General features: G+C 41.6%; 1 protein-coding gene across 1 annotated transcript in view; it reads right to left on the minus strand.

Annotated features, from left to right (window-relative positions):
• LOC126419016 (cardioacceleratory peptide receptor-like) overlaps nt 1-22,098 on the minus strand; it is a 329,034-nt gene extending 306,936 nt beyond the window's left edge. The window contains exon 1 of the mRNA XM_050086073.1: nt 21,967-22,098. Coding sequence (XP_049942030.1) covers nt 21,967-22,000 — 34 coding nt within the window. The 5' untranslated portion in view covers nt 22,001-22,098. The remainder of the gene's footprint in view (nt 1-21,966) is intronic.
• Between the last annotated feature and the right edge of the window lie 865 nt (nt 22,099-22,963).

A 22,963-nucleotide genomic window follows, 5' to 3' on the forward strand; every position in this document is an offset into this window, starting at 1 on the left:
AGTGTGAAAATTTAATTCTCGAAACATCCCCTGGCTGTGGCTAAGCCATGTCCCTGCAGTACCAGTTTTTTTTTCAGGAGTGCTAGTACTGTAAGTTTCGCAGGAGAGCTTCTGTGAAGGTTGGAAGGTAGGAGATGAGGTACTGGCGGAAGTAAGGCTGTGAGAACTGGTCGTGAGTCGTGCTTGGGTAGCTCCGTCGGTAGATCACAGCAGAAGAGCAAAGGTCCTGAGTTCGGGTCTTAGCCCAGCACCCATTTTTAATTTGCTACGAAGTTTAAGTCTTCTGTTTAATCCATACTTCCACACAATTTTTGTTGGATATGTACGCGCTGTATAATGTAAAGCTACTTCTGCAGAAGGATGCATAGATGCATGCTCCTGCCCATGCCCCTCAGAACACACAGCTCGGTAGCGACGCTACACATGCCGACGTATAGTGTGTGGGGGCAGCTCAGTTGAGGAGGGGTGGAGTGGAAAGTACATAACGAGCTACGTCTACCAAAACAGGCAGACAGGTGAGGGCAGCTGACAAAATTCCACTTACAATAGCTTACTTACCAACACTCGTAATAACAGAACTACTGATACGCGAGCACAGCTGTAGGTAGCAGCTAGTAATGAATAAAACTTTTACTCTCTAGCATCATGCACGCTATAATGAAGCTGCCAGACAATTTAAAACTTGGTATCCCTCCAGGTGTGGACACACCTCACGAATCGACTCAGAGCCTCAGTTTCTAATTGTCTCCCACAAGCGCCGAATAAGGATGATTGGACTGTAAACAGGAAAAGCTGATACAGAACTCTGCTAATCACATTTACAGCCAATTGAAGATTTGTTTTTGAGAAATATAAATCTGTGGCTGTCATTTCTTTCTGTCTAACGCGAGTTTAAAATTATACCTACAGTCAAAGAATTCAACAATATCCATAACAGATAAAACAGTTTATGTATATTTATATTTAATGTGGATAAATGCAAGGTAATACCTGTGTCAGTTAGGAAATACCCAATAATATTTGATTGGTGCACATCCAAAACATGTCACAACGTTTAAACTTTTGAGGGTAACACTGAGAATCAATGTTAAAACACGTAAATCAATAACAAGGATTTCGATTGAAAGAGATTTTTACTAATAATGAAGTGCTTTCTGTAAAAGGCTGTATAAATATTGTTATATTGCTATGAGAAGGCCGAAATGCACGCTAGAAGCTCACGCAGGATGGCGTGAGGTCTGAAACAGGATACGTAATGAATGCTATAAAGAAAAGTACGTAGCTTCTGGAATACTTAACTTTAATCCATCATTTGTATATATCGTTCTTGATGAGACATGCTTCATACGATAACTATCAATTGCTATGGCGCCTTGCTAGGTCGTAGCCATTGACTTAGCTGAAGGCTATTCTAACTATCTGCTCTGCAAATGAGCGAGGCTTCGTCAGTGTGCATCGCTAGCGAAGTCGTCCGTACAACTGGGGCGAGTGCTAGGGAGTCTCTCTAGACCTGCCGTGTGGCGGCGCTCGGTCTGCAATTACTGACAGTGGCGACACGCGGGTCCGACATGTACTAATGGACCGCGGCCGATTTAAAACTACCACCTAGCAAGTGTGGTGTCTGGCGGTGACACCACAAATATCCAGTCAGCCCTTAAAAAGATTTAAAAGTGGTGGAAATGTCGGCAACTTTCTTTAAATGTTCAGTAATGTGAAATTTAGCACATTCCGAAAGGAAAACGTAGTATTCTACAAATACCAGTGAGTTATAACTGTAACCGGTCGACTTATACAAGTACCTGGGTGTAACAGTTTATAGGGATATGAAGTGACAGTTGATTCTAAACAATATAAAGTGAGATCATCGTCAAGAGTATTAAGAGGAATCCGTTAAATTTCGGTTACACGATAAATCACACAGATATAATGGCTGTCAGTTTAACTAAATGCCTGTGGACAACAATTACGAACATCTTAAATTGGATCGATCACATGAATAATTTTGTGGGAAAGGAGAACTAAAGACTGTGTTTCATTGGCAGAACACTTTGAAGATCTAACAAGGGTACTAAATAGACTGCCTACACTATGCTTGTCCGTTCTCTGCTAGAGTATTGCTCTGTAGTATTGGAACCTAAACAGGTAGGATTGACAGAAGGCATCGAAAAAGTTCAAAGAAGGGCATCACTAAATAGAGGAGATGGTCTCTCGGATCCGATATGCGAGGTGGGGTGACAGTCATTAGAACAAGGCGAGATCCTTTCATGAAAATTAAGTCAACAATTTCCTCCTCCGAATGCGAAAATATTTTGTTGACGCCCAAGAACATAGGGAGAAATGATCGTCGTCTTAAAATAAGAGAAACCGGAGCTCGCATGGAAAGATTTAAGTGTTCATTTTCCCCATGCACTGTTAGAGTGGTACGGCAGAGGAATAGTCTGCAGGTGGTTTGATGTACTCTCAGTCAAGCACTTAAGTGTGAACTGTAGAGCGGTCATGTAGATGTAGTCCTTGGAGAAATAAAACGCATGACCTGTTTCTCCTTCACAGCTCGCAACAGGTTACTGCAGCATCCGTTTAACTGCATTTTCCGGCAGCTAGCGTGAGTGGTTCCTGCCACAGCTTCTTGCCGCTACATTACTTGCGCGAATCCACGAACCTGACCGTCGTCTGCTTCTACCAGATCAAACTTGCGGAGATAAACGCGGCCGAAGGAGTGAAAAACGAAAAGCGGGAGTGTGATAAAAAAAAAAAAAAAGAAACAGGAGAGGGGAATTCCACGGGGTTTCTCAGCAGAGGGAGCGAGTGACCGGAAGTGACGCACGGGTCTAACGCGATAAGCTGTCGGTCCGGGCTAGTTCCAATTTCCGTCGTCGGCGGCGCTGCTGGCGCTCGTCGGTTTTCTATCTGCTGGCGGGATCCGGCAGGGAGAGTCGCGAGGAGGACTCAGAGGAAAACGAGAGGAAAGGGAGAGACCGGGTGAAGAAGAGCAGCCGCTTATCTCGACTGCGGGAGCGTTGTTGTGTTTCACCAGCGTCAGTATGGTCACCGGGCAGCAAGGGCGAAGGTGTCGGGGATGGATTTTTCTATAACTCCATCTGCAGGGGTGGAACAAAAGAATATCAACAGCCTCGTATAGCTTCACCATTTCCAGAACTTGTTTTCTGAATGATCTGTACTTCACTTCCTTACGTCTAACGTTTTGCACGGGACCTTGCAAGCGTTGTAAGCATTTTTGAGTGTATATACTGTCTAAAACTTGAACTATAAGAAACAAACCACTGAGCTACTCAAAAAATTATGTTCAGCTACTTGTACTCCTCACATATTTGCTAATCTTGCTAGGAAGGAAGACTGGGTTTACTATGAGGTCGAAATCGAGGTCATTAGAGACGGAGCACAAGCTCAGATTGTTTCAAGGATGGGGAAGAAAATCGGCCATGCCTTGTCAGAGGAACCATCGCGGCATTTGGTTAGAGCAATTTAGGAAAATCACGGAAAACCTAAATCTGGATGGCTGGACGCGGATTTGAACTATCGTCCTCCCGAACACAAGCCCAGTATGCTAACCACTCCCCAACTTGCACGGTGCTAGTCTTGGAAACAAACAAATCAACCTCCTAACGTATTTTGGATATTTCCATTCGGTAATTCTTTATATGGTTTATGGGATAACTTTCTCGGGTTACAGACATTTGCAAAGAATGTATTGATTGCAGAAATACGAGAAGTGAAAATTATATGGAGCGTTCGCTTGCAGTCACTTATCTTGTAGGTACCTCTTCATGGGTTTGCACCTTCACAATATACATATCTGCGTAATTCCAACAATGTGTTGGCATCAGGATCAGAAACTCAATATATCTGTAATTTATTAACTAGGTTTCATCAGAGCAGCAAATGATATTTCTATTAGTGACTACTTTTGAACAGTGTAAACAACTAAAGAAGCCTATCGAATTTTGAATGTATTACGTCAGTCGTAATACAGAACATTTGTTATTTTGATGTGACGTAAAAACAAATGTATTATGTTCAATGAAACATTACACATGCAGGTAGGTCATTAAATATTCATTCCACTGCTGTAATCTGGCACACAAAATGTTTGAAAAACGTTATATTTCACGTTTTGTCAATAACATAGTACCTTCTAATGCAGGTGCTGGTTCGATAATGAATGAAACTGTTGCAACTCTGACAAGAAACCTTATTAATAAATTACAGATGTACATATTATTAACGAAATTTGTCATAAATAATGCATAATAAGACCAGCGATGTTCACATGTGCAACATTAGAAGAAAATGACGCTAGTTATTCATTATTAAAACCACCGGTGGATCATATACGAGTTAAATATGCCCCCAAAGAAATCGTTTATCATTTTTCCAATAACAAAGAGATATTTAACGAAATTTTGAATCTAAAAATATCATTTCTCGCGGACAGCTCCTGTTTTGCACATGATTTTTTCTTTAAAACTAGTAGTCTGTGCCGGCCAGGGTGGCCGAGCGGTTCTAGGCGCTACAGTCTGGAACCGCGCGACCGCTACGGTCGCAGGTTCGAATCCTGCCTCGGGCATGGATGTGTGTGATGTCCTTAGGTTAGTTAGGATTAAGTAGTTCTAAGTTCTAGGGGACTGATGACCACAGAAGTTAAGTCCCATAGTGCTCAGAGACATTTGAACCATTTAGTAGTCTGTAAAACGTAGTTGTAAACATATAGCTGCATGAGTAGTGCCGAAAAAAGTGTTACTGACGTGAAATTTAGGCCAAAGTGCAAGTTAGGAACTCAAAAATGGGCAGAATTCTGCCATCCACTGAAACTAATCATGTATACGTACCCCGTACACTGGTCCGTTCCACAGAAGTTCGGTAAAAATGGTTTAAATGATATAAGGGATAAGCAACTAACAGTGCGTCTACGTCCGTTGTGATGTTGAAATGATCTATTGCCATGTCGGATTTTACAGTTTGCCAAAGAGGACAGTTTGTCGGTATGTCTTTAGTTGGTGTATCTGTGGCACCAGTCGCAACTAACGATACCCACGGTTTGTTGTCAACTGAGAAAAGGCAGCTGAAGCAGCTGATCAGATGTTGTCGAGGCAACATATACTGGACGAGCATGAGAGATCACATCGGGTGAAAGGCAGGTTCAGAAGTAGCCATGTATTATGTCAAAACAATACTGACAGACTGCGAGGGCTTGTAGAAAGTTTCTTTAGGAACAAACTGAGGAATGTCTGCAGCTGCGGTACAAGGCGCGGGAGTTCTGGCGTGACCGTTTGCCCATAGGCAACCCATCTGCTGGCAAACAGGGGTTTGTAAGTTCGCTGATGGCACGCGGAGCTCCTCGCATTGGACTTGACAACATTCAGGACGCTAGATGGCGTCCTAACGCTCGCATTATGGAGACTGCTAAGTGCAGTGGCCTACAAGGTTATGAGCAAGGTAATTGGGAAGAAACTTTGGATAACGGATGAAATACTTCAATTGATCGACGAAAGAAAGAAGTACAAAAATGTTTAGAAAACTACAGGAATAAGTCACTAAGGAATAAAGTAAATAGAAAGTGTAGAGAAGCCATGACGCAATGCTTACAAGAAAAATGCGAAAAAATGTAAAAGAAACAGTCGACGGTAGGACTGATGCTGTACACAGAACAATCAAAACGGCTTTCGGTTACATACATCAAAATTATGAGTACAATAAGGAATCCAATGTTAAATGCAGAGGACAGGATGGATAGGTGAAACGAGTATACTGCAGAGCTTTACGTGGGGGAGGAAATATCTGATGAGTGATATGGGAAGAAATGGGTTACCGATAAGGAAAACACAGCGAATGCAGTATTATAGTCAGAATTTAACAAAACTTTGGAGGCTTCTTTTAAGACATATTTTAGATTTTAAAAATCAATGGCGAACTGGTAACAAAACGACTATTCAAGTTGGTGAAGCAGAGCCTTTGAGACTGCAGACTTACAGAAAAATATCATATACACTGTCCAGAACACAGCAAGGGCAGGTAAGTGTGAGGAGTTTCAAAACAATCTGCTTAACAGCTCATGCAACCGAGTTCCTGACAATAACAATACACTGAAGAATGGAAAATAAAATGATCTGTTAGTTGACAATGCATTTGGCTTTAGGAAAGGTAAAGGCACCAAAGAGACAGTTCTGACGTTACGTTTGATAATGGAACCAAGACTTGAGAAAAATCGATACACCTTCATAGGATTTATAAATTCGCAGAAACGACAATGTAAAATGATGTTCAAGAACTAAGAGGGAAAAATAACAATAGAATACCAAGAACAAAGTGCTCAGATTGGGAAGGATGCAGAACAGGGACTTCTTTGTGTCTACTGTTCTCTCTATACGCCGGAGAAGCGATTAAGAAAGAAAAGAAATGTTCAGGAGAAGGATTAAAATTCAGGGTGGAAGGGTGTCATAGATAAGATAGCCTGCTCAAACTAGAACCAGAGTGAAAGACAAGAAAAACTGCCTGTCATCTTATATGGAATGGTCAAACTAATGACTACAGCTATAGATTGAGAGTAAAGGTAATGAGAAGTAGCAGATATGAAAGTAGTAATACACTTCACATAAAAATTTAGCAGCATGAAATAGCCTAAATAAAGTAACCTTTTAACCACCTGAATTGCGTACCGCCTGATTAGCGCGCAACCCACACAACTTACGGGTCCTCTAATCACTTTTCGGTGCAGTCGTTTGATGATGATGATGTTTGGTTTGTGGGGAGCTCAACTGCGCGGCCATCAGCTCCCGTACAATGTCCCACTTTTTACAAAGTCCAATTTTTTATACAGTTCAGTCGAGCCACTGTCATGAATGATGATTGTGGTGATGGAATGATGAGGACAACACCAACACCCAATACTCGGCTGGAGAAAATCTCCAACCCGGCCCGGAATCGAACCCGGGACCCCGTGATCCAGAGGCAGCAACGATAGCCACTAGACCACGAGCTGCGGACACAGTCGTTCGACTATTCAAAATGGGTATCACAAGTGACGACTGATGTGTACCACACTAACTCGACGCAAATTAATACCGCGGTACTATAAATATCAACGCTTGTAACCTCAGATTTCTTACAATAAGTGACATTTCAAAATGTTAGCTCTCTCGTTAGTATCTGAGACAACTAATGCCCATAACGCAAATCATTCCGTAATCCATATTCAGAACTAATTTCTTTGGAATAAGAGATTTCTCAACAGAATCTGAACTCCAAACGTTATATGATAATTCGAAGTATTCTTGCACTCTAAAAGGTTTTCCAACCACCTATCAACCATCGTTCTCTTGGCAGGTGGTTTTTTATAAACTGCAGTTAAGAGTGTCAAGCGCTTTCGGACACCTCACCGTCAACAACGTGTCGCTATTAACATCACTTTGTTCATGACGACGCATGGAGCTATGTGCAGTTCGACAGCCCTCATTGCCTTGTCGTTAGATTTAGATGTTAACCGTTTCAATTCCTTGATTGCAATTGCATTTGAGATAATCTGAACTACCTGTTGTACTAAGCTGTGCGTTCCTGTCTTTGAAAGACGGGGTCATTTTTGTCTTGTAATAAGTGCTCAAACGTAACGTTATAAAACTTTTCTTCAGAGCTGCCTTCATAACTGAGAAGCAGTTTAACTTTTGATATATTAACAGCTAACTGTCACCAGGGCTTAGGTCAGAATAAGATTGTCAAAAGGGACGGGTTGGGATCCAGTCGCACTTTGGTTGCTGATTGCAATGAAAAGGTTGCTAAGCAAGCCTTATCAGTGACATAATTGTTCCCTAATTTGTTTAACCTTTAAGCATAGGTGCGCATCTTAACCCCAAACCTTTCGACATACAGTTTCTGAATTAAAAAAAAAAAAAAAAAAAAAATACGTCATCTGTTTCTCTTGCAAAAGGTTACGCATTTCACAAATTTGTTAATTTGTGAATAAATTTATGATTATATATTGTTAAATAAACTGGTAGTGTGAAAAGAAAGTTAGATTGGTGGGTCCTCCCTTCCATGTTTTTCCTAATACAAGTAAATACCACGTCTCAGTCAGGACTGTACATTATCATTACATACATTCAGATCACTTTTTACTCTATTAACTTTCTTACTCTCCCTCGTATTATAATTACTGTCATTTATTAAGGATCTATAATATTTAAAAAAATGTTGAAGTACCTAGTTCGATGCAATAACGAGAAATATTATGTATAGATTGGCAACCAATAGCTGTAAAATCTCACCCATATAACTTCGAACTTCTGAAACCCAGTTCAGATTTTCTAAGTTTGGTGGGTGAATTTCACGGTTGTTAATTGACAATGTATGCATAATACTGAAAATTCGCACGCCAATTTAATATGAAATTGATTCTGCAATTAGAGGTTGATAACGGTTTGAATTTCGTTGGCAGTCTTTTTACTGAAGTATATCTCGTCAGAGCAACGCCATCTCGTCTACAACCGGAGAGCCACTCGCACAAAGGTGGAGGTCACCATGGTAATCGGTGGATAATCTACTGTGAGAAAATAAATAGCACCACCGGTGTGGCAGAGCATTCTTGGTTCGCACTCACAGAGTTGCGTGATCACCTGTCTCAGGTCCTACTTTGTTGAATTGAGTGTATGAGCTTGTTAACACCCACTGATTTTCATTTGAGGTTAACGAGGGTGTACATATTAAATTTATAGCTTAGATCCAAAATGTGTTGCTAGCACACGATTAGTTTTCTATATCAGTGTAAACTTTTACTCACAAGGGATTTCACAATATGCATTACCTAAAATTTTTATACAATATTTGATGTAATTGTATGATAAGATGTTGGCAGTTGCTGACGATATGTGATGAAAAGTCTCTTGGCGATGTAGGTAGTACTAATGGCAAAAAATTATGACTCGTTGTTAAGAAGGAGCAAGTGACTGAAAAATACAGACGTCCTCATTTATTAAATTACTTTTACCACCGCCATCCTTCTACTCCCTCCCGCCCCCTCTTCCCACCCTTCCACACTAGCAATGAAAAAAATTTATTGTGAGTGAATAAGCGGTGCGTAATCTATTTTTCTTCTTTTATGAAAAAGAAGCATACAGCAAACTAGAAGTTGAAGTGTGGGCTGAAGATCTGAGATTAGTGTAGCTTCCTGATTGGAAAAAGTTTTCGTTATGCACGCATAGTGATTGTTTCTTTCCCTGGTGCATTCGTTGAAATCGAAGAGTAAGATCAGGAGCCGACCGATGTGGCCGAGCGGTTCTAGGCGCTTCAGTCTGGAACTGCGCGACAGCTACGGTCGCAGGTTTGAATTCAGCCTCGGGCATGGATGTGTGTGATGTCCTTAGGTTAGTTAGGTGTAAGTAGTTCTAAGTTCTAGGGGACTGATGACGTCAGATGTTAAGTCCCATAGTGCTCAGAGCCATTTTTTTTTTGTTTCTATCGCCAATATCTCACTAAACAGTGATGTGGCTCAATGATTAAGATTTTATTGGACTCGCTTTCAGGACGACATGTGTCTTTTCAAATGTCATCCATACAAAGAGATTAAATTTTTTGTGGGATGAGAAGTCACTGAGGGCGCATACCGAGATGGTTCTTCAAACAAACTGCAGCCAAAGTCTAGCACTCCTAACACTGCACGTTCGCCAACGCTGATGGGAAGATAAATTAACTTCCTTCCTTTACAGGTGGCAAGAAGTGTCGAACGTTTACTTTTTTATTTTATTTGTGACACTTCACTATGTTTCATTGAAAAGGCCATGAAGAAAACTACAGGAAAACTACACTACCAGTAGTATCTTTCCGTGCACTAGGGCAGTTACTGTTCGTTTACTTGCTCATCTACTGCAAGAGGCGTTAAAGGCCAATCTTTCTTTTGTTCCTTCACAGTAAACTTCCATTTTAATTAAAAAACAGTTCGTTTATGGATCATTCAGTCGTCGGGTACAACCCACCCCGGGAAAACGAAGTACATTTCATTTGAATGGTCATGAAGTAAACTACACTGTCGATAAAATCTTCATGCGCACCAGAGCTTTAACTGTCCGTTTCTTTTCCATCTACTGTAACATTCTGCCGGACGCTGAAGCAAAATCTCACCTTCGTTCCCTCATAGAAATCTTTCACTTGACAATGACTACAGGTCTGTATTGCATCAAGCGACCAGCAGAGTTTTAAACGCTAGTGGATAACGCCGAAAGCTCTGTGAGGCTTCTCGCGGATGATGCTGTTGCTTATAGGAAGATTGAGAAAAGAAGACTATTTCGAAATACTGGAATAGCTGCAGATGATCGACGATTTGTGCAGCGACTGACGGTTTATACTGAACTTTAATAAACGTAGCTTTGCAACATATTATTTTCGGAACGTACCTGATTGCTCGTTTCTGTGGCTACAGTGTGTAGCAGGGAAAGAGGTTTCACCAGAGTGGATATAATAGGCTGGTTTTTCCCTGAATGGATAGTGGTTTAACCTACGATACCGATTGAAGGTCGAGTTATTTATCCATGATTTTCAACACCTGCTGCAGAGAAAATAGCAGGAAGCAACACTTCACAGATGTGCAGTAAGCGGGAGCATGAAATGGCGAGTAAGACTGCCTGAATTCTGATCCCGATTCCTATTGGCTGAAAGGCGTGAATGGTAACCAATTTTGGGGAGTGGTTTGCGTCTTGAGAAACTGGTGAGTCGATTGGCACTGCTCGTGATATATAGAAGACGTGGCCTTCTGGGGTGGAGATGGTGGCTTTGTAATGTACCCCATTAGTCCAAAATATTTGGAGAGTGGATTAATAAAGAATAAAGAAAAGTTAGGAAGATGATTTTAATGTTTCTGGCGTTCTACATAGCCTTTCCCCACTTGGTCAGAATGTTTATACAACCATACGAAACTATCAGTAACGTTGTTTTTGGTTGTTTTTGGATAGGTCGAGTGTCGAATATGTCTTCAAATTGTTGACTCCTCTTGTGAATTTCTGTACTTTGCCGTTTTGTGGCAAGTGAGTAAGTTTCTTACAGAAAAGAACTGTCTACGTTTTTAATTTAGATCAAGTTGCGGCAGGCGCCTACGATCTGTTGTTTCTCTCCGGGAGTCAAGGTGTGTAGGACAAACTTCTTGCACACTTTTCTCCTCTTCAGAACATTCTGGAGAATGTCTTGAAAACTTGATTTAGAGCTGTTTTCCCACTGAAATTTATGACACAACGACGTTGACACACAACGGCCGCACGTCCACTACTTAACACTGGTCGAATACACATCTGCTATTTACAACCGTTAGTTCAAGTTCATTCATTAGTTATTGCGCTGACATCAGTTATACACCAGCAACAAAATCAATCTCAGAATTTTCTGGACGGACGGGTTATATGAAAATTCAGGAGAATGTGGTTCCTTACAAGTAACTGGATTATTTCTTGCAGCAGGGAAAATTTTAAGTATATCTATTTGCGTTCCTATTGGCGCAGATTGATTTCGAGTTGAATAATGCCAGTTTTCTATGTGAGCATTGTCATTTAGTGAGTGTGCAGACACTCACTGGACAAGGACCTCAAATTAGGTTGTGGAGGCAAGTACACCGCTGGACAGTGATATCTAGAGACAGAGATTGTCTTGGTGAGGTTTTCATACAAGCCAATAAATTTCATTTGTTTCCATGCAAATGTGAATGAGGTATTTTGTTGCAACTTTTTCCTTATGACTTTGATTTTTATTCCAGTTTTGCTCTTGTGCAATTTATCGGCGGAAGTTGCTAGGAGCCAGCTGGAGGCGGTATATGAATTGTTCGTGATGTACATATTCTGGTCCAGTAGTTGAATCTCTGAATGTTCGTGAGAGTAGTTACATAGCTACAACCTTCTTAATGATTGAATTCAAAATAGTCAGAGATTTAACCATGTCTCATGGGTCAAAGCGAGGCTTGTGACCCTTTGTTATAGTGATTTCGCATGTCAACAGTGCAGAGAAATCGTATCCGCCAATAAACGATTCAGAATAAATATCGAGCAATACACGACATAATTCCTCTTGAATGGCACACACCGCCAAAAGTTGATGGTATCTAGCTGTGCCCACTTGTGAAAATTTGTATGATACTACGAACGCCGAGGAGCGGACGGAAGGAACGTTTCAACACACTGAGCATAAATAGACCGAGAACGAAGAACCTTCAACATCACAGCGCGTCAGCAATCGTTGGTTAATATATTAAAAAACTAAAAACCCTCCTCGATTGCGAAAAAAGCACCTAGTGTTAAGTGTTAACCCAGGTTTCCGCGTAGATAACTACACCTTCTTCAGAACAACAATAAAACCCACAAGTGCCTAAAAAGACCTTTGTCAATGATTAAAAGAACACCATAGCTATACATTTATAAATGAAAAGAAAAGGAAAACACAAAGAGTACGTATGTACAAAGTCAAAAGCACTACTTAACTTAATGGTGTACGCTCCACCTCACACCGGCCTATGTTCGATGGGCCATGACCCGCCACAGACCGAGAACGCCATCACTGTTCGATTGGCCTATTCTCGATAAATTTCTCGAACCACTAACAACCGTAAAATACTTAGGCATAACAGTCTAGAGCCCCGTAAGGTGTAAGGGTCCCAGTACTAGTAATACCGAAAACATGTGCCAGGCAGAGTTTAATTGGAAGAATATTAAGGAACTCAAATTTATCCACAAAAGCAGTGGGTTACAAAACACTCATGCCACAGACCATGAGTATTGCTCATCAGTCTGGGAACATTATCAAGTTGGACAAATAGAAGAGAGAAGATTCAACGAAGCGCGAGAGCATAAGGGAACGCTCGATAAACTCTAGTGGCAGAAATTTTAATATATTCAACATTTCGCGACCCTGTTAGCAACTGTATAAATATTAATTTTAAATTAACAACAGCCTCAGTTGAAATGTTTACCCAGATTTCCCTAGGTTTCAGTTGGGATAACCCAACCTTCTTCATAATAAAAGGAACTTTTATAGTTTTTGACGTTGTCCATTACGGACAAATCGTAGGTCCTTTTATTCTGAAGATGGTTGGGTTATACCAACTGAAACCTAGATATATCTAGGTAAACATTGCAACTTACGCTGTTGTTAATTTAAAATTAAAATTTCTAGTGGCAGAGGTTACCAGAGAGGCGTTGAACAACACAGGGAGGTTGGAAACCTGACGTCGACTTGAAAAATATTACAAAACGTTCAATTAATATTTTGAGACGAGTCTTACTCTAATTTGCAGCTAATATTCAGTCATGTCGCCATGATAACGCAATCTGAGCGGAAATTCTAACGGCAACGATAGTGCTCTCTAAGTGCAAGGGAAATTTCACGTAAAAGCTCCTGAAAGAAACGGATTGATAAATTCTGACCAGAACTGCTGTTACATTAATGCATGACTAATTAACGAGCTTCATGTTGTGAACCAAATCCGTGCTATCAAAACAAATAACTCAGAACGAGATCTTTCAAATCCTAACAAACTATGGCGAAATTTATGTTTAAGGTATTGATCTGAAGGCGTCATTGCTCCGAACTATGTACATCGGTTTACCTGATAGTTGAAAATCCTACGAAAGACAGGAGATGAATGATGGCGAAGCAAAGGAAATGCTTTTTCCAGTGAAGCAAAACAATCAAAAAGAACCAGGTGTCATGAGGAAACCGAGTACTGGTACATACATAATATCCACGTGGTTGGAAAGTTCAAAAAAGGAAACTTATTAGTCTGATGAAAAGGTAAATTCAAAGTGCTCTAGAAACAGTTTGTGGTGTTCCAAAAAAATTCTTTACGAGATAGGAAACCTGATGTATGTAATTAAAATTTGTCTCAATACTGCATCAGAATTTATCAGTAGCGTCTGCATATAACAAGATAAAAAAATAATGAAATTAAGTCGCTCTTCCTACCTTTAACTGAGAGAGAGAGAGAGAGAGGGACTGACTTGCTCGAGGGTTCATGGATATGAGAAGCACAACTACATATCTGTATTCACGTGGGCTCATGTTTCCTCACCTAACACAAAGGAATATTGTGTTCAATCCAATTTAAACAACCATGTGACGCGAGAAATCAGCTCCCAAGAAACATAAATAAAAAAGATCACGTCCAGTCGGAACTATGAGTGCAGTACGCTCGGAAATGCGGTTTAAGCCATGAACATAAAGCGGACTCAGCCAGGCATTATGAAACGGAAGATCAGCGTCCACACAGAATCTAGCGGCCAAGTGTGTCTACTGCCTTGACTACGTTCTCCCTTGATAGCGTAACCTCTGACTGGCTCTCAAAAATCAAGAGACGTTGAGTTCCACGAGAGATTCCATGCACGGCAACACAGAGATGACAGTTGCATTCAACCAAGTCAGAGCACTGTACTATGGAAGGTAACAGAAGACAGGCGCAGGCCGCACTTGCACGCATGTAAAAGGAGGGGTAACACGTAAGGTGCACACGAAATATTCTTGACGTCACCTGCTTTGTTGAAGACGGGAAGAGCTGTCTATAAACTTTCACATCGTTCGGTTCGCAACACGCAAGGCGCAATGCCGTTGAAAACAATAACATTCGCCTCAATTAGAGAAAACTGGAGGCTACATTTTTTCTTTACTGGGTGATACATTTAGTTCGAAATTACGTCGTTTATGAATGTCGATAATGCTTTCCTTTCGACTAGGCTATGGATAAGGGAGACATTAAAGCGTTTTTAAAAATTTAATTTTGGAACATACTGAAGAATTGGTTCTAACTGTGTTTCCTAATACGCGCTCATCAACTGCTGATTTACAGGCATCAAATTGAAGCCATCCAGCACTGAATCCAGTTATGTACACATGTGTATCCAACATTGTTCATTAAGATGTCTCAGCAACATGTTTATTTGTAGAAACTTAGAAAATTGATTTCAGGAGTCGGCCGGTAATTGGAATGGGTGGGTAGCAATTCTAGCAGACGAATTAAAGCGGAAGCTTATTTAACTTACGCCAATGAATAAATGCTGTTTCAAAACATCAGCACATCAGCGATCTCTCGAAAACGCAATGCTATTGGTACAATTTGTTGTAATAATATGAGGTAGAACGTCATATGGTGGTTAAAGAGGTACTTTAACTGATGACATTCTTGTTTGTTACTACAGGCGTCTAAGTTACCTTTTCATTCTTTTGCAGATATGTCAACCTCATCAAACTTTTGTTCGCAGTGGTAACTTCTTTTATCAGATGATCAATGCGCTGAATGTTTTTCGCATTTGCATTTTTCACACTTAATTTGTAAATTATTGACAGTGATAACTTACTCCGGAGACAAAAATGGTTCAAATGGCTCTGAGAACTATGGGACATAACATCTGAGGTCATCAGTCCCCTAGAATTTAGAACTACTTAAACCTAACAAACCTAAGGACATCACAGACATCCATGCCCGAGGCAGGATTCGAACCTGCTACCGTAGCGGTAGCGCGGTTCCAGACTGAAGAGCCTAGAACCGCACGGTCACACCGGCCGGCTTACTCCGGAGACAGAAAGAGAGAGAGAGAAAGAGAGAGCTGTTATAAGTACGTAACATCGAATATTATAGACAATACTTGTATTAAATCAATAAGAAAGTCCCAGAATATTTTAGGAACGCCAAGGTGAAAAAATGAAACCAGCATGAGACGAACTATCTGCTTTACAGATTCTAACTCCATTTTAATGAATTCGCGAAACATTTGACTCCTACATGTCACTACATGTCGTTTAATTGTAACAAATCGTACCTGAAACGGCTGTTTTTATTCATGTTAAATGTGCCGTAGCCTTGAAATCGCACACTTTTATAATGTGTAAGCTATGACATGAAAACAGTCAAATACGAAAATTCTTTAACAACAAATATGACATTATTCGTCATTTCATTTCAACAAACTGTACCAATACGGATGCGTGTCGAGAGATCCTCGTTATCTTGTGGTTTTCAATCGGCATTTATTCACAAGATACAAGTTATTATACAAGATTCACGAAATACGACCTTAATTTAAAAACTGCTAAATCCAATATGGTATGTCCCAAGTTACCAACGATGACAGCTGACGCCTTGGACATAGGGTGAGACGTCAAAATGACGTAACGTGAGCCTGAGATGTGAGTTTAATGTTACCCTAAAAGGAGTCGGCGCAGATAGCCGAGGCCTTTCAAAATTTAGCGTTGAAATTCCGTGCATGTTAAGTTTCAAAAAGGAAATTAGCAAAATTAGAGCGCAGTCAGAGGCTTGTGGACAATCGTTCTTTACACAGACCATTTGGGTATGGAATAAGGAGGGGGCAAAATAATTGTGGTACGAGGTGTACCTTCCGGCAAAGACTTGTAAAATACGAAACGTCTTTTATTGCAATTTTTTTCTTTCATTTTATGACGAATTCCGACTTTATAGGATCATCGTCAGGCATTCCTCCCATTCTACTGTAAACTAGTACATAAAATATAAAAAAAATTATAGTGAAATAGATACCGTTCAAGGACGTAAAAACGTAATGAAACTGCGATAAACAAACACATTTGATCCTGAACGATACTAAAAGAATGCGCAGGGCCATTTAAAATGTGTTTGATGGGCAGGATTCTCAGCTCGAAAAGCGAATGTTGGTGCCGGCGGCGCGGTACTCTAAATTGACAACAATAGGATTAACAGGAGATTCTCAGATGCTCATTTATCATCATTTGTGGAACTGGCAGGCTAATTCGTCTGAGTAATTTACATCCGTTTTAAAGCGAGTGGAGGACCATCATGGAGAATAAATCACAGCAATGAAGGGGAGGAACAAAAGGGCTTCGCCATTTGTCAACCGCAGTCTGAACGGCTGCTTATCGAATTAACGGAGACATAAACTCTTGTGAGAAGTCAAACTTCGTAACTGCGTCCCAGCGGTTGGTGAAGCTGAATGTCTGGGAGCTAAAACAACACACACAGTCTCTCTCTCTCTCTCTCTCTCTCTCTCACACACACACACACACACACACACACACACACACACACACACCCACCAACATGCACACATGTACACGGTCCCCAGCGAGTAGTTTCTGGAAAAGTATTACTAAGGAGACAATTGAAATTCCAGTTATACCAAATCTCTTTAATCGGAATGTGGGTTTGGTTCAAATGGCTCTGAGCACTATGGGACTCAACTTCTGAGGTCATTAGTCCCCTAGAACTTAGAACTAGTTAAACCTAAGGACATCACAAACATCCATGCCCGAGGCAGGATTCGAACCTGCGACCGTAGCGGTCCTGCGGTTCCAGACTGCGGCGCCTTTAACCGCACGGCCACTTCGGCCGGCAGGAATGTGGGTTTACTGTGAGTGCTGCTTGGCAATATTCATCGGAAACCTTAAAACAGGAAAGACATACCGCATTTCGAGAGGCAGCTATGGACGGGGACTGTTACATCCGGTGACTGAGGGACTATCGTGAGGATTTAAATGTACAGCGCCGCTGACGAGACGAACTGCGAGACTCCAGTTCTCTTCAAAGTTCCCCTTCTTCGCACTCACAGTGAACACCTGCGTACAAATTATATAATCTGCAAACTGACCTTAATAGTCTTGTTCTTCCTCTCTAATTTCTAATCCTGTTACCCTATACTAACAAATTCCACTAACCCTACACCTACATACTCCCCATCATCTCTCAACGAAATTTTAACCGTCTGCCTCTCCCACACAATGAAATACGTCCCGATATTTATCCATTCTATCAACTGTAATTTCAGGCCCCCTATCACATGTCATAATGGCTTCCCCCTTTACCTTTCTCTCCCACACATTTTCCCTTTCATATTCCCCCCCCCCCCCCCCCCCCCCGACGCCTCCCGAAACCCCCTCTCAAGCTACTCCTTTCTCACCATCCATCGATACTTCCTATCAGAGGTCTGTACTTATACACACGCCTTTCTGTCCCACTAAACATCTAACTTCCTCCCGCTACCCAAAAACAATTTTTTCCCACCGCTGGTACAACCTTTATAGAATGCTCAGTGCTCCTCTTGTCATCTTTTCTGCAAAGTGTTTTAAATGTGTTCTTGAGGTTTTTACACCAGTTTTTCAGAAAGTAAGTTACGCATTAGTATAGCAGGCCGAGTGGTTTTTATTGAATGCTGCGCTACAATTAAAAATGAGATACATGACACTATTTCTCGACACAATGATGAGCTGTTTGTAAACAACGGTCAGAACATTCAGCTAATCCTTCAGTTCCTCGACCATAGAAATCTGTTCCTTGATCATCGAGCCATTCGAAAGCCGCTGTGCGATTACTGCGAATGAGTTCTTCGATTGCCTGGACATTGCCGTCTGTTGTCGACGTCACCGTCCTTCCCTCCCTATAACCACTACCTACGTCTCCCCCGCCCTGGACAAGATGTTGCCACCATTTCGCTAGGGCTGTATGCGACACCACATTCAGTCCACACACCGCCTGAATTCCACTGTGAACTTGAGTGCAATTTAGATGTTTCGTCCAGAGGAATCGCAATGTCCCGGTCATTTCAAGTTTGGAGTGCGTATCCAACTGGCGTGCTACTTCACTCCCACAATTTTATGCACCCGTTTTCGTACCGCAGCACAACTGTGTCTGCAGCAAACCATTCTAACAATTCACCAGTTTTATTGTGAAATGGTCTTAGAGTGGGATGGCTTCTGTGACTCTGAAGTTCTTTCGAATTTTCCTTTTAGCTTTTTTCTGTTATAATTTAAAAGAAAGGAAGGAAATTCAGCGTATTTTACGTAAAAAAACCTTCATGAAATTTAAAATAATTTGTAAATATTTCTTCATTTAAGTTACTGTTTCCGTACTCGTGTATGTACCAGAGGCTTTCAGTAAGTAATGCAAGACATTTTTTTCTGAAAGCAAGTTAGTTTTATTCAGGATTTCGATACGCCATATAATTCCACACTCTTCTGGCTACAAAACCTAGATTTTTCGTCCAATGCTGTCAGTTGAAGAGCACTGCGCTCTCATAAAGAGTCAGCCTTCAGAAATTGTGAAACGAACCTTATCGCTCAGGACCGGTTGCCACAAAGGGCGCAGATTCACCACGAGGTGGGGAAACCCACAGACGTCTATTTTCTATTGAGGCATAAGCGCTGTAGTGTGCGAGTGAGACAGACGAGAACCTACCTCATAGGGAATTCCAGTCGAAGGGTTTTGTGCCCAGGGAGACGTAGTAGTGTTCAATATGGCGGACCTAAGATCGGCCACAAAGGGAAACATTTATGAAAACTGATTAATTCTGTAATAAATCAGGGAATTAAGTCACAGTCATTTTGATCTACCATCCTTCATAAATTTTCATGGTGATCCCAATAAAACTCGAATACTGATCATATCTATAATAGTATAGGATTTACTGTTAAAATGAAATTAACAAGTTTTGTAACAAAGACCTGAATGCTAAAACCTGAACGCTTTGGACGATTTAACGATCGACATTTCATATAGAAGCACATCATAAAATGACAAATGTAGTAAATATCAACTTTGTAACTTTGTTTGTTTAAAAGATGTAGGAAATTTAAATTATCAGTATTTTCAGATAAGCATCAGGTCATCATTCCCTCCACACAAAACACATTGAACGATGACAGCATGACACCTTATTGAATCATTAGGTAACACAATATTTGTTGTAAAGTTTAGTGCATAGTAGTTACTTTTGTTCTTCATTTATTTATCAGAAAGTACATTGGTGCAAGGCTACTGGCCGTGACATCAAAGTTAAGAAGAATATTGTGTTGGTTTTATATAAAAGAATTTAACGTTTATTATGTAATGGATATTATTGTTACTTTATTTAGAGCGTGAAAGTGGTCAAGTTTTGATTATTAAAATATGTTAAAATGTAAAGAAATGTAGAATAAGCTGTAGCCAATCAGATGGAAGGCTTCAGGAAAGGGAATGGGGCTAGTCAGTTGAGCGAAGATGCTCGGCGCGCGGGAAACGCGGTCGGAGACGGGCAGAGGTCAGTTCTGGTCTAGAGAGCAAAGAGTACAGTTCGGCTGGAGGCACCAAAGGGTATACAGTTCGGTTTGAGACGCGAAAGCGGACGGTCGGTCTTAGGCAGCTAGGAAGTGACACGACTAAGAAAATTTCGTGTTGTGTGGTATCGCGGGACTTGGTCTCTGAGCGGTGAGCAGCCGCGCGCTTGTTGTGAACTGTAACTTTGGGCGTAGATAATTTGTATTTCGCGATGGGATTGTGAATGATAGAACTATGTCAAATAGATATGCGCTCGAGTGTAACAGTAACTCTAAATACAACCACCTTCGCTATTAGTTTGATTTCTGAATAAACTTTATTCTAACCAAATCTCAACTGTCTGGCCTTCATCATTTATGGGTCGTTAATTTAGTTAACGATATTATTATTACTGTTGTTATATGTTATTTTATCTTTGTACATCGCAAACTTGCCATCAGCCAGACAATTTAACCAAATGGTCACAAGTGTCTAATTTAGGGCGTGTAATGCGACACGTGCGGTTCAACCCCTAGACGAGCCTGAACCAAGACATCTCCACGAAGAGGAACCACATGTGAGCCCGAACATCTTTCGGATGTTAGCTCGCAATGCGACGGCCTTACGCTACGTTACTAGGAGGGCCTGTATGCCGTCTTGGTGCCATTCGTGATCGACGTTGATGCCAACGTCTTGCTGCATCAATAAACTTCCCATCATTCATATACTGCTTCTCGCGAAGTGCATCCTTCATTGGGCCAAACGGATGGAAGTCGGAAGGTGCGAGACCCCAGGAAAACGCAATGGGCCCACATCTTTGAGAAGCCCAACTGCTGGTCCAGAGGGTCAGTGCTAGCAACAGAGACATCCAGTTCAGGAGCGAGCTGTTTGGTCGTGATCGGTCGATCAACTTGAATGACAGTGATAATACTGTACCAACAGCTGTTATTTTGATTTTGTTTTATTAGACGACCAGTTCCGACGCTCCAGTTACGTCATCTTCACGCCAGTCGCATTAATGACACCAATCACCACTTGCTCATGTGCAAGACAGGGCACCAATATTCGTATCTGGTTCCGTAGATATCAGAATTTCACGAGCTTGAGCATGTTGCTGTCAAATGTGTGAAGAGAACACATGAAGTTCGGACATCTACGGAACCAAATACGAAAATTGGTGCCCTGTCTTATACAAACAAGAGAGGTACTTGGTGTCTTCCATGTGACAGGCCAGAAGATCTCGTAATTCGAACGATGAAATTGTTTGCTTAATAAAATCAAATCAAAATCAGGGCTGTTGGAACAGTATTATTAAATTTCATCGACCAGACGCTGTCCAACGCCCCTCGGCCCAAGATGGAGTTACATTTATCGAATGAGAGTGTCCGCACGTTGCAACACTGCAGGAGTCCCAGCTGTGTGCAGCCGGCCGGCAGGCGGGAGATCGGACAGGTACGTGATAGGGATAGATGTCTCGCCCAACGACTCACCGCGCTTTTCGTCACTGCCAGGTCTCAGAAGACATTCTGGAAGCGCCTAGGAATATCTGCGATGCCCTGGTTTTCGCCAAAAGTAACACAATGACAGCTCTCTGCTTGCAACGCACCTCAGTCACAGACGCCATTTTGAAGGTTATGTATAGCGACTCCACCTATCTGAACTTCATGAAGCTATAGAGGTTGAGGTAGGAATATTCTACTACGTCCCACAATAAATTTCGCATTTTTTCAACCGAAATTGGCGGAGAAAATAATTGTTGCGTTCCTTGTACGAAGCCTTTGGCTGAACAGTGGCTTGACGGTACCGCTACAGCCATATCCCTGCCCGTATGGGGGGAAGGAGATAAAACAAAGGAAAAGAAGAGACTCCGGCACTTCACCAGAACATGGTTCTTATAGCACTGAGGCTCTAAATCTGCGCTATATCTGCTGTAGACTCACCGGCGAGCGCGAGGTGCATGATGAAGAAGTTCATGCGCGACTTGCGCGCCTTGTTGACGAGCAGCGCGACGAGCACGGCGGCGTTGCCCAGCACGATGCTGGCGAACAGGATCCACAGCACGGTGAACTGCTCCGTCTGAAACACACCAGCGCCGGCGTAGGGTGACGTGGGGCTGCTGAAACCACCTCACCTCCTCCTGGCCAACACACAGTGTTATTACAGCGTGCCTCTCTCTCCACAGTCTCTCTCAATGGGAAGCGTGTTAGAATCCAAAATGAATCACTCTATATTGGAGTGTGCTCTGCTTTGAAACTTCCTGGCACAGTGTATACCAGACCAGGACTCGAACCCAGAATTTTTGTATTTCGCACGGAGTACTCTTACCGACCAAGCTACCTATCCTCTTCTTTTACTTTAGAAGTTTTTCTCATTGGCAGATAAAATTTTTTTGGGGTAAGGATTTTCTTGACTGTCAAACATTTGAGAAACTAAACTCTGCTTGTGCAATTGGAATACCTCATGCGAAATAATCTTCTTCGAAGCTGAGGACAAATCAAACTGTCATCCACTATGGCGACGAAGCAAGTCTAGATATGAAAACCCGTAGGGAGTATGGAAATAACAGATTAAGTAACATCTGCAACGGACGGTAGCAGAAAAATCATTCTATTTTACACATCGCTAATACACCGAAGCGCCAAAGAAACTCATATGGACAAGCATGTTTAAATACAGAGATATGTAAACGGGCTGAATACGGCGCTGCGGTAGGCAACGCCTTTATAAGACAACGAGTGTCGACACGGTTGTCAGATGAGTTACTGCTGCTACAATGGCAGGTTATCAAGATTTAAGTAAGCTGGAACGTGGTGTTATAGTCGGCTCACGAGCGATGCAACACAACATCTCCGAGGAGTGATGAAATGGGGACTTTCCTGTACGACAATTTCACGAATGTACCGTGAATATCAGGAATCCGGTAAAACATCAGATCTC

Source organism: Schistocerca serialis, chromosome 9 (assembly GCF_023864345.2).
Source record: "Schistocerca serialis cubense isolate TAMUIC-IGC-003099 chromosome 9, iqSchSeri2.2, whole genome shotgun sequence".
In the NCBI taxonomy this organism is placed as follows: Eukaryota; Metazoa; Arthropoda; class Insecta; order Orthoptera; family Acrididae; genus Schistocerca; species Schistocerca serialis.